The 13,496-nt window shown below is 37.2% G+C and overlaps 1 protein-coding gene across 1 annotated transcript in view; it reads left to right on the top strand.

The window, feature by feature from the left end:
• Positions 1-13,496, top strand: part of TOP6BL (TOP6B like initiator of meiotic double strand breaks) — a 91,768-nt gene that overhangs the window by 31,371 nt on the left and 46,901 nt on the right. Inside the window, exon 4 of the mRNA XM_061202128.1 lies at positions 13,004-13,113. Coding sequence (XP_061058111.1) covers positions 13,004-13,113 — 110 coding nt within the window. The remainder of the gene's footprint in view (positions 1-13,003; positions 13,114-13,496) is intronic.

Genomic DNA, 13,496 nt, shown 5'->3' on the forward strand with positions numbered 1-13,496 from the left:
AGGTTTATTCCTAGGTATTTTATTCTTTTTGTTGCAGTGGTAAATGGGAGTGTTTCCTTAATTTCTCTTTCAGATTTTTCATCATTATTGTATAGGAATGCAAGAGATTTCTGTGCATTAATTTTGTATCCTGCAACTTTACCAGATTCATTGATTAGCTCTAGTAGTTTTCTGGTGGCTTCTTTAGGATTCTGTATGTATAGTTTCATGTCATCTGCAAACAGTGACAGTTTTACTTCTTCTTTTCCAATTTGAATTCCTTTTATTTCTTTTTCTTCTCTGATTGCCGTGGCTAGGACTTCCAAAACTATGTTGAAAAGTAGTGGTGAGAGTGGACATCCTTGTCTTGTTCCTGATCTTAGAGGAAATGCTTTCAGTTTTTCACCATTGAGAATGATGTTTGCTGTGGGTTTGTCATATATGGCCTTTATTATGTTGAGGTAGGTTCCCTTTATGCCCACTTTCTGGAGAGTTTTTATCATAAATGGGTGTTGAATTTTGTCAGAAGCTTCTTCTGCATCTATTGAGATGATCATATGGTTTTTATTCTTCAATTTGTTAATATGGTGTATCACATAGATTGATTTGCGTATATTGAAGAATCCTTGCATCCCTGGGATAAATCCCACTCGATCATGATGTATGATCCTTTTAATGTGTTGTTGTATTCTGTTTGCTAGTATTTTGTTGAGGATTTTTGCATCTATATTCATCAGTGATGTTGGTCTGTAATTTTCTTTGTTTGTAGTATCTTTGTCTGGTTTTGGTATCAGGGTGATGGTGGCCCCATAGAATGAGTTTGGGAGTGTTCCTTCCTCTACAATTTTTTGGAAGGGTTTGAGAAGGATGGGTGTTAGCTCTTCTCTAAATGTTTGATTGAATTCACCTGTGAAGCCATCTGGTCCTGGACTTTTGTTTGTTGGAAGATTTTTAATCACAGTTTCAATTTCATTACTTGTGATTGGTCTGTTCATATTTTCTGTTTCTTCCTGGTTCAGTCTTGGAAGGTTATACCTTTCTAAGAATTTGTCCATTTCTTCCAGGTTGTCCATTTTATTGGCATAGAGTTGCTTGTAGTAGTCTCTTAGGATGCTTTGTATTTCTGCGGTGTCCATTGTAACTTCTCCTTTTCCATTTCTAATTTTATTGATTTGAGTCCTCTCCCTCTTCTTCTTGATGAGTCTGGCTAAAGGTTTATCAATTTTGTTTATCTTCTCAAAGAACCAGCTTTTAGTTTTATTGATCTTTGCTATTGTTTTCTTTGTTTCTATTTCATTTATTTCTGCTCTGATCTTTATGATTTCTTTCCTTCTACTAACTTTGGGTTTTGTTTGTTCTTCTTTCTCTAGTTCCTTTAGGTGTAAGGTTAGATTGTTTATTTGAGATTTTTCTTGTTTCTTGAGGTAGGCTTGTATTGCTATGAACTTCCCTCTTAGAACTGCTTTTGCTACATCCCATAGGTTTTGGATCGTCGTGTTTTTGTTGTAATTTGTCTCTAGGTAGTTTTTGGTTTCCTCTTTGATTTCTTCAGTGATCTCTTGGTTATTTAGTAATGCATTGTTTAGCCTCCATGTGTTTGTGTTTTTTATGTTATTTTCCCTGTAATTGATTTCTAATCTCATAGTATTGTGGTCAGAAAAGATGCTTGATATGATTTCAATTTTCTTAAATTTACTGAGGCTTGATTTGTGACCCAAGATGTGATCTATCCTGGAGAATGTTCCGTGCGCACTTGAGAAGAAAGTGTAATCTGCTGTTTTTGGATGGAATGTCCTATAAATAGCAATTAAATCTATCTGGTCTGTTGTGTCATTTAAAGTTTGTGTTTCCTTATGGATTTTCTGTTTGGATGATCTGTCCATGGGTGTAAGTGAGGTGTTAATGTCCCCCTCTATTATTGTGTTACTGTTGATTTCCTCTTTTATAGCTGTTAGCAGTTGCCTTATGTATTGAGGTGCTCCTATGTTGGGTGCATATATATTTATAATTGTTATATCTTCTTCTTGGATTGATCCCTTGATCATTATGTAGTGTCCTTCCTTGTCTCTTGTAACATTCTTTATTTTAAAGTCTATTTTATCTGATATGAGTATTGCTACTCCAGCTTTCTTTTGATTTCCATTTGCATGGAATATCTTTTTCCATCCCCTCACTTTCAGTCTGTATGTGTCCTTAGGTCTGAAGTGGGTCTCTTGTAGATAGCATATATATGGGTCTTGTTTTTGTATCCATTCAGCAAGCCTGTGTCTTTTGGTTGGAGCATTTAATCCATTCATGTTTAAGGTAATTATCAATATGTATGTTTCTTAATTGTTATGGGTTTGTTTTTTTAGGTCCTTTCCTTCTCTTGTGTTTCCCACTTAGAGAAGTTCCTTTGGCATTTGTTGTAGAGCCAGTTTTGTGGTGCTGAGTTCTTTTAGTTTTGCTTGTCTGTAAAGCTTTTGATTTCTCCATTGAATCTGAATGAGATCCTTGCTGGGTAGAGTAATATTGGTTGTAGGTTCTTCCCTTTCATCACGTTAAATATATCATGCCACTCCCTTCTGGCTTGTAGAGTTTCTGCTGAGAAATCAGCTGTTAACCTTATGGGAGTTCCCTTGTATGTTACTTGTCATTTTTCCCTTGTTGCTTTCAATAATTTTTCTTTGTCTTTAATTTTTGTCAATTTGATTACTAAGTGTATCGGTCTGTTTCTCCTTAGGTTTATCCTGCCTGGGACTCTCTGCGCTTCCTGGACTTGGGTGGCTATTTCCTTTCCCATGTTAGGGAAGTTTTCGACTATAATGTCTTCAAATATTTTCTCGGGTTCTTTCTCTCTCTCTTCTCCTTCTGGGACCCCTATAATGCGAATGTTTTTGTGTTTAATGTTGTCCCAGAGGTCTCTTAGGCTGTCTTCATTTCTTTTCATTCTTTTTTCTTTATTCTGTTCCGCAGCAGTGAATTCCACCATTCTGTCTTCCAGGTCACTTATCTGTTCTTCTGCCTCAGTTATTCTGCTATTGATTCCTTCTAGTGTATTTTTCATTTCAGTTATTGTATTGTTCATCTCTGTTTGTTCTTTAATTCTTCTAGGTCTTTGTTAAACATTTCTTGCATCTTCTTGATGTTTGCCTCCATTCTTTTTCCGAGGTCCTGGATCATCTTCACTATTATTATTCTGAATTCTTTTTCTGGAAGGTTTCCTATCTCCACTTCATTTAGTTGTTTTTCTGGGGTTTTATCTTGTTCCTTCATCTGGTACATAGCCCTCTGCCTTTTCATCTTGTCTATCTTTCTGTGAATGTGGTTTTTGTTCCACAGGCTGCAGGATTGTAGTTTTTCTTGCTTCTGCTGCCTGCCCTCTGGTGGATGAGGCTATCTAAGAGGCTTGTGCAAGTTTCCTAATGGGAGGGACTGGTGGTGGGTAGAGCTGGGTGTTGCTCTGGTGGGCAGGGCTCAATAAAACTTTAATCCGCTTGTCTGCTGTTGGGTGGGGCTGGGTTCCCTCCCTGTTGGTTGTTTGACCTGAGGTGACCCAACACTGGAGCCTACCCGGGCTCTTTGGTGGGGCTAATGGCAGACTCTGGGAGGGCTCACACCAAGGAGTACTTCCCAGAACTGCTGCCAGTGTCCTTGTCCTCACAGTGAGCCACAGCCACCCCCTGCCTCTGCAGGAGACCCTTCAACACCAGCAGGTAGGTCTGGTTCAGTCTCCTATTGGGTCACTGCTCCTTCCCCTGGGTCCCGATGCGCACACTACTTTGTGTGTGCCCTCCAAGAGTGGAGTCTCTGTTTCCCCCAGTCCTGTCGAAGTCCTGCAATCAAATCCCGCTAGCCTTCAAAGTCTGATTCTCTAGGAATTCCTCCTCCCGTTGCCGGACCCCCAGGTTGGGAAGCCTGACGTGGGGCTCAGAACCTTCACTCCAGTGTGTGGACTTCTGTGGCATAAGTGTTCTCCAGTTTATGAGTCACCCACCCAGCAGTTATGGGATTTGATTTTATTGTGATTGCGCCCCTCCTACCATCTCATTGCGGCTTCTCCTTTGTCTTTGGATGTGGGTATCTTTATTGGTGAGTTTCAGTGTCTTCCTGTCGATGATTGTTCAGCAGTTAGTTGTGATTCCTGTGCTGTCGCAAGAGGGAGTGAGCGCATGTCCTTCTACTCCGCCATCTTGAACCAATATAAAACTTTTTTCTTCTTTTAGCTTTTGTATATCATTGGAAATAGATTAAACTACTTATGATCAGCCTTGTTACAAAGAATCCCCCTTTAGCATACTTGATAATTAGCAATCTTCATAAATGCAGATTTTACATAGGTTAAGTCTGAAATTTTTAAAAGTTGAGGTATAATTGTCATACAACATTATATTAGTTTCAGGTATACAACATAATGATTCAATATTTGTATATAGTGCAAAATGATCACCACGGTAAGTCTAGTTAACATCTGTCATCATATATACTTGCAATTTTTTTTCTTGTTGAGAACTCTTGAGATCTACTCTTTTAGCAACTTTGAAATATGTGATACAAAAAAGGTAGTTGCCGTGCTGTACGTTATACTCCTGTGACTTATTTATTTTATAACTAAATCCTTTGACATAATCTCATTGGCCTTTGATAACTTCCTTGCTTTCTGGCCCCACAAGATACCCATCTCATCTTGTACAGTTCTACTTTAGGCCCAGAATCAGCCATTTCTCCTTTTTAGTGAGCACTGGTATTTAGAGAACATGTTCTGAGTACCAGGAGTGTTTGTTGCTTCTAAGTTTTTAATGACCATTTTAACAGGTGTGAGGTGGTATCTCATTGTGGTTTTTATTTGCATCTCCCTGATGATTAGTGATGTTGAGCATTTTTTCATGTACCTGTCCGTCATCTGTATGCCTTTTTTTGGAAAATGTCTATTCAGATCCTCTGCCTATTTTTTAATTGGGTTGTTTGTTTGCTATTGAGTTGTATGATTTCTTTATATTTTTTGGTTATTAGCTCCTTATCATATATATGATTTGCAGATTTTTTCTTCCTTTTCATTTTGTTGATTGTTTCCTTTGCTGTGAAGAAGCTTTTTAGTTTGATGTAGGTTCCACTTATTTATTTTTACTTTTGTTGCCTTTGCTTTCAGTGTCAAGTTAAAAATATCATCGCCAAACCCCATGTCAAGGAGGTTACCACTTATGTTTTCTTCTAGGAGTTTTATGGTTTCAGGTCTTATAGTCAAGTTTTTAATCTATTTTGAGTTAATTTTTGTGTATGGTGTAGGATAGTGGTCTAGTTTCATCCTTTTGCAGAGTATTTACATTTTGTTTGTTTTTTTTTAATTACTAATTTTTGGCCATGGTATTCTATTTATTTATTTATTTATGGCTGTGTTGGGTCTTCGTTTCTGTGCGAGGGCTTTCTCTAGTTGTGGCAAGCGGGGGCCACTCTTCATCGCGGTGCGCGGGCCTCTCACTATCGTGGCCTCTCTTGCTGCGGAGCATAGGCTCCAGTCGCGCAGGCTCAGTAGTTGTGGCTCACGGGCCTAGTTGCTCCGCGGCATGTGGGATCTTCCCAGACCAGGGCTCGAACCCGTGTCCCCTGCATTAGCAGGCAGATTCTCAACCACTGCGCCACCAGGGAAGCCCAGAGTATTTACATTTTTAATTTGAAAATAATTTTTGATTTATAGAAGAGTTGTAAAAACAGTACACAGAGTTCTTATATACTGTTCACCCAGATTCCTCTGCAGTTAATATTTTAAATAACTGTAGTACAATTATCAAAACTAAGAAATTAACATTGGTAAAATACTACTAACTAAACTACAGACTTAAGATTTTATCAGTTTTTGTACTCATGTTCTTTTTCGATTCCTGGATCCATTCCAGGATCTCACTTTGCATTTAGTTGTCATGTGTTACTAATCACTTTCCATCTGTGACAGTTCCTCAGTCTTTCTTTTTCTTTCATAACCTTGACATTTTTGAAGTGTACTTGTCAGGTATTTTGTAGGATGTCCTTCAATGTGAACTTGTTTGATGTTTTCTTACATTAGATTGAGGTTATACATTGCCAGAAAGAATACCACAGAGATGATGTGTCCTTTTCAGTGCATCATATCAAGGAATTGAAGATGTTGATATGTCTTATTGTTGGTAATATTAACCTTGATCACTTGATTAAGGTGTTATCTGTCAGATTTTTCCAAGTAGAGTTACTCTTTGTAATTTTTAAATATTTGGGGGGAATACAATGAGATTATGCAAGCATTCTATTTCTCCTTAAACTTTCATCTGCTAGTTTAGCATTGGTGGGTCTTGCCTGGAGCAATTATTACTGTGGTGTTATCATGATTTAATACATCCTCATTCCTTCTACATTTATTTATTGGAATTTATCTATAAGGAAGACCTGCCCCTTCTTCACCTTTAATTCAATTATTTATATGAGGATGAACTTGTGGATATTTATTATATTTGGGGGGTGTTATAATTTAATACTATTTTGAATATTTTTAGGTGTTATAATTCCTGCTTTACAATGTTATTATTTTTGTTTAAACTGTTAGTTGTATTTTTTTTTTTTTTTAAACTTTGGGTTTATTTATTTATTTATTTATTTATTTATGGCTGTGTTGGGTCTTCGTTTCTGTGCAAGGGCTTTCTCTAGTTGCGGCAAGCGGGGGCCACTCTTCATCGCGGTGCGCGGGCCTCTCACTGTCGCGGCCTCTCTTGTTGCAGAGCACAGGCTCCAGACACGCAGGCTCAGTAATTGTGGCTCACGGGCCCAGCTGCTCCGCGGCATGTGGGATCTTCCCAGACCAGGGCTCGAACCCGTGTCCCCTGCATCGGCAGGCAGACTCTCAACCACTGTGCCACCAGGGAAGCCCTGTTAGTTGTATTTTAAGAAAAATGCAAGAAGAAAAAAATAGTATTTTATATTTATCTACTTATTTATTATTTCTGATGCTTCATTTCTTCCTGTATATCTGGGTTTCCATATTAAGCCTAAAGAACATCCTTAGCATTTCTTGTAGTGCAGGTCTTCTAGCAACAACATCTTTTGTTTACCTAAAAATGTCTTTGTCTTACCCTCATTTTAAAAGGATATTTCACTGGATTTGAAATTCTAGTTTGATAGTTTTTTCCTTTCAGCATTTTAAAGATGTCATTCATTGTTTTCTGGCCTCCATTGTTTCTTAGAAGTGAGCTGTAATTCATATTATAGTTCCTCTATATGTAATATGTGCTTTTCCTCTACCTTCTTTCAAGATATTCTCTTTATCTTTTTTTTTTTTTGTCACTTTGACTATTACGTGCCTATGTGTGATTTTCTTTTTATTTATCCTGTATTGAGGTTTGCTGAGCTTTTCACATCTTATTATTTTTCATCAAATTTTAGAAAATTTTGTCCATGATTTCATATTTTTCCTGTCCCATTCTCACTGTCTTTTCCTTCTGGGACTCCCATTACACATATTTTTGACTAGTTGATATTGTCCTGAAGTTTTCTAAGATTCTATTCATTTTTCTTCAGCCCTTTTTTCTCTGCTTTCCAGATTGGATAATTTTTGTTCTTTGCCTTCAATAATTTCACTGACTTTTCTGTCATCTCAATATTATTTTTCTGTCATCTACTATTAAACCTATCTAGTGAATTCTTAATTTCAGTTATTGAACTTTTCAGTTATAGAATTTCCATTTGTTTTTTTTTTTGTTTTTTTTTTGTTTTTTTTTAACAGTGTACATATTTCTCTGCTGGTATTCCCTATCAGTTCATTCATTTAAACCACAATTTAAGCCTTTGAACATATTTGTAATATATGCTTTAAAACCTTTCCTAAATGTAACATCTGTAACAGGCTTGGTTTTTATTGATTGCTTTTTTTTTTTAATTTTTATTTATTTGTTTATTTATTTATGGCTTGTGTTGGGTCTTCATTTCTGTGCGAGGGCTTTCTCTAGTTGCGGCAAGCGGGGGCCACTCTTCATCGCGGTGCGCGGGCCTCTCACTATCGTGGCCTCTCTTGTTGCGGAGCACAGGCTCCAGACGCGCAGGCTCAGTAATTGTGGCTCACGGGCCTAGCTGCTCCGTGGCATGTGGGATCTTCCCAGACCGGGGCTCGAACCCGTGTCCCCTGCATTGGCAGGCAGATTCTCAACCATTGTGCCACCAGGGAAGCCCTTGATTGCTTTTTTGTATGAGTTATATTTTCCTTTCTCTTTGCGTGTCTATTAAATATTTATTTTCTACTGGGTAATGTGATCATATTCTATATTCTGTTCTACCTCTGAAGAGTGTTGATTTTTGTTCTAGCAGGCAGTTCCAGCAAGCTAATCACCTTAACCTTGTGTAGGCTTTTAAAATACATTTTAAAGGGTAGATCTATAGAAAGACAAGTCATTTTCAAACCCCTCTAACTTGATACCACTCAACCTCCAACTGTATCTTCTCTGTGAATTTTGTTGAGACTTGGTTTTATGCTTTTTTAGGGTGGATCAGACCTTCTTCTTGAATGTGTTTTTTACTACTAAAATATTACCTTTTTGCCATCTCAGCTGGACACCATCAGTTTTATCAAGTTCTCTCCATTCTGGCTGGGCCTGAAGGCCAACATTTCCCACCATTGCTTCACCACTAATGTCTTGTTCCATTTTCAACTCCATTGCAACTCCTCTCTGGGAAATCTTATACAGTCTCACCTCTGTATGCATAGCCCAGCCCTTGGCCAAGGGCTCATGGGGAGCTTCCATACAGACTTTTGGTACCCACTTCTGCACAGCTCCCTCCTCTCCAGTGCCCTGCCTTGTAGCTTCCAGGTACTTTCACAACCCTGAGCTCTATTCCCTGTCTCCTCAGCTTAATGGAACCACTGTGCTCTGCTTGGGCTCCAGCTCTGTCCTCCATGGGCAGGAAAATTTCCCCAGGCAGACATTCAGGGCAATCATAGGGGTCATGTCATGAGTTTCCCTTCTCTCAAGGATCACAGCTTGTGCTATTTATTGCTCAATGCCTGAAAACAATTGCCTAGTATATTTTATCCAGTTTTATAGTAGTTTTTGGTGGGAGGGCTTATTTGGTACCAGTTATTTCATCACTGCAAGAAGGAGAAGTCCCAATATATGGTTTTGATGTATGTTCACATTGCCACAAGATTGAAATTTTTCTATCTACTTTTTCTTTAACAGTTGAAGAGCTATGTCAATAAGTAGTTTGATATTGATATTATATCATTCTTTCCCCCTTATTCTTTCACCCCATCTCAGCAAAAAGGTGCAAATGTAAACTCATTTTCAAAGATCATGCTGGTTTATTTAGTAGTTCTTTCAGCAAGGGCTTAAGGAATATAAACATATTAAGTTTCTCATTCTTTAATGGTAGTTTGGTTCTCTTAAAAGTCCAGAGTCAAAGTGAATTTTCTTCAGATCTTTGAAGATAGTACTCAGTTATCCTCTGGCATCTAGCATTGTTGATGAGAAGTCTAACTCATGTTTCTTTTGGCTAATTTGATTCTTTTTTGTAGCTTTTAGGGTTTTCTCTTTATCCTTGTTATTCTGGGTTTCATTGTGATGTGTTTAGTTGTGTGGCTCAGTCATTCTTTTTTTTTTTTAAAGTGATTTTTATTACCTTTCTCTACCGCTATTTTTTTTTTTAATTTTTATTTATTTATTTATTCATGGCTGCATTGGGTCTTCGTTTCTGTGCGAGGGCTCTCCCCCGTTGCGGGAAGTGGGGGCCACTCTTCATCGCGGTGCGCGGGCCTCTCACTATCATGGCCTCTCTTGTTGTGGAGCACAGGCTCCAGACGCGCAGGCTCAGTAGTTGTGGCTCACGGGCCCAGTTGCTCCGCGGCATGTGGGATCCTCCCAGACCAGGGCTCGAACCCGTGTCCCCTGCATTGGCAGGCAGATTCTCAACCACTGCGCCACCTCAGTCATTCTTTATTCTGAATTTTTTTAATTTTAATTTTTCTAGTGTTTTTGTCTTTTAGAAATCTGTTCTTAATGTCTTTTATCTTTTCCTTCTTTTAATTGATATATAATTCACATGTCATACAATATACCATTTTAAAGCATATAATTCAGTGGTTTTAAGTATATTCACAAAGTTGTACAACTATCATCACTATTTATAACATTACATTTTCATCACCCGCAAAAGAAACCCTGTACCCATTAGTCACTCCCCTTACCCCTACCCCCTGTCCTTTGGCAAACACTAATCTACTTTCTGTCTTTATGGATTTGCCTGTTCTAGACATTTCATATAAACAAAATAATACACTATGTGGCCTTTTGTGTCTGGCTTCTTTCACTAAGCATAATGTTTCCAAGATTCATTTATGTTAGTATGTAGCATATAACAGTACTTCATTTCTTTCTGTGGCTGAATAATATTCCATATTTTGTTAATCTGTTCATCATTTGTTGGACATTTGAGTTGTTTCCACTTTTTCCTACTATGAATCATGCGTCTATGGACATTCAAGTACTACCTTTTCTTTTAAATATGCTCTTTTATAGTGTCTAATCTACCATCCATAGGGTTTTCATTTCAAACACTGTATCTTCAATTTCTAAGATTTCTAATAGGGTTTTTGGCTGTTACTTGCTGTTTAATTGATGGCAGTGTATTCTTGTTTCATGGCTTCTTTTTATATTTGAGGGTATAAAATACAGAGCACTTATTTTTAAAGTTCTTTTCAGATTGTTTTATTAACTCTATTTCCTCAGGTATACATTTTGTTGGTTGATATGTGTCCTATTTTTCATGGTATTGGTCTTCATTGGTTGGTAATTTTTAGTTAAGAGCTAATTGTCCATGACCCTTTTGTCCTGAACACATCCTGCATTGACAGCCTTCCAGTAGGAGGTTCTCTGGGTTGCTGAGCCCTAATCTGCAGGGCACGTATCTTGGATTAAACTTTGCTTGAGTGGAAAGATAAGAGGCTCTTGTATCTTAATAGAATATATAGTTCTGAGTCTCATCCGTACTTATATTACATGGCTCTAAGGCCCTCATCCTGCATCACTGATGCTGCTACTAGCATCACTTGGCTTTTAACCAACCCTCAGGTAGGCAGGTTGCATACCTTTGGCTTTTGTTCATGTTTTGGTCCCTTGCTTATACCTCCTATGTGTGGCCTCTGTGGCTCTTGCTCTTAAACCTGTTGGTGTTGCAATATTAGCTTCATTCTTTTTTTCCATTCCATGCCTCAAACATGGGGCATCTTTGGTCCTTACTTACCATTGTGGATTCTCTCTCTCTCTTTTTCCTTTCTGAAGATTAGGGAAGAATACCTCTCTATTTCTGGTCTATAAAGATTTCTCTTTTCTTTTTTTCTCACTATGACTGTGTTTTGTTTTGTTTTAATTTTTATTCATTCATTTATTTATTTATTTGGCTGTGCCACACGGCATGTGGGATCCTAGTTCCCCGACCAGGGATCAAACCCGTACCTCCTCTATTGGAAACGTGGAGTCTTAACCACTGGACCACCAGGGAAGTCCCTATGACTATGTTTTATTAAAATTTAAAAATACTTGTTTTATCATTTTATGTGTTTGAATGGGAAGATGAAATTTCAACATATGCTTGACTTATCTTGAAATAGAAGGCTTTTTATTTAGTTCTATTGTTTTACCTTTTCACGTTTAACTCTAGTCAATCCATCTGGTTTTTTTTTTTTTTTTTTTGGTGTATGGAGTGAGTTAATTGAAATTAATTTCCCCCAAATAACTACTCATTTAAAAAAAATCATTATTAAGATTTCTAGAGAATTCCAAGTTATTGACAAACCTTTTTCTCATGTATCTACATGTTTTCCCTATTTTTCACTGTATTACTACTTTACAGGATTGAGGAACAATTTTTTCTTATTTCACAGAAAGGTAATTGAATCACAGAAAAAAGGGGGTCACCCTAGGTCAGAAAGTCAGTCAGTGGTAAAACTGAAGATTGATGTAAGTCATCCTGGTTTAGTGCCAACTTCATTAAACTTCAGTGTAGCATAACCTTGCTGCCATATTATCTCAAGCTTTGTGACTGAATTATATTTGAAAAACAAACTAATGGCAAGAAAAATATTGCCCATTAAGATTGATAGCTAGAACTTGATCTTCTTTGAGATGGTTAAAGCTTTATTAGATATATGGTATGAATGTTTTAGAAGAAAGTTGTGCTATTATTTTAGGATATATGTTATTGTTATTAAAATTTTTAAGTTGAATTCTTGTATAATATCAACATTGTCAACCTCATTTATAAGGTAGAACGTTCAGAGACTGAGATATATATTTTTATTCATATTTAGTTCTCCATTATAATACTACTATAGAGGGGAAATAAGGGATGGCATTTTATAAAATGGGAGATTTGGGGGGTTTTCTCTTTATAATGTTAGTGCCAGGGTACAGAAAGAAAGAAGGATGGTGCATACTTTGAGGTTCTATTTGTTGATGATGATCCAGGACTCACTGATGCTTTGTGTAAAGAGTTCTGAATCAATATATGTAAATATACAACGTGGTTAATTGACAATTAAATTAGCAAGAGTTTGCTTTTCTTTGTTAAAGACTACCTATTAAAGGACAATACTGTATTAGGTAAATGCCTGAGAGGGTCATTCTTGAATTTTTCTGTTTTAAGTTCTAAATTAGCTCACTTACTGGATTTGTGTTATTAAATAATGAATTGATTTATTAAAAAATATAAGAATATCAGTTAGAGCTATCAACTCTGAAGATTTGTGGCATTGGATATGACCTTGTGGAAATTAAGTGAAAATACAAATTGATTTAGCAAATTTTCAATTTGTGTAAAATTGAAAACATGTGATTAAATGTCTCATCCCCATAAAGTAATTCTAAATGTTTAAACAATTTGCTGATGCATAGCCATCTCCAGTCATATTTAAAATTTTGCAGATAATCTTTTCACCAGGGAAGAGACTTCTTGGCTCATCAGTTTAATAACTCCAGAAACTCTGGTGCTTATGCAAACTGCTTGTTCTATTCTGCCACCATCTCTTCTCACACAGGAATACAGTCTATACTGCCTGGACTCTCTGCAGAGCTGAGCTGGACTTCAGAGGAAGCCAGCTATTCTCAGGACGTGTCAGGGGTAACACCCTTCCAGATGATTTTTGAGGCAAGTTTTGCTGTGGTTCTATAAATTAATGATGTTTTGATTCTTATTTTTCTACAAATGTAATAACAGGAAAGAAAAGTCTAGGTCCGTTATAGTTCAAAGTTGAAATGAAATAAGACATTGGTCCCCAAACTTCCGTGTGCCGATTTTAAATCACCTGGGAGCTTTCAAAATAGTGATGTTTGTGTCCCACTTCAAGAGGTTGTGATTTAATTGGTCTAGGGTGCTGGATTAGTCTGCTTAGGCTGCCATTAAAAAAAAATACCACAGATTGGGTGGCGTAAACAACAGAAACTTATTTTCTCATACTTCTGGAGGCTAGAAGTCCAAGATCAAGATATCTTGTCACTGTTCACATGACCTTTCCTCTGTATGTATGTGGA

Source organism: Eubalaena glacialis, chromosome 10, assembly GCF_028564815.1.
Source record: "Eubalaena glacialis isolate mEubGla1 chromosome 10, mEubGla1.1.hap2.+ XY, whole genome shotgun sequence".
Classification (NCBI taxonomy): Eukaryota; Metazoa; Chordata; class Mammalia; order Artiodactyla; family Balaenidae; genus Eubalaena; species Eubalaena glacialis.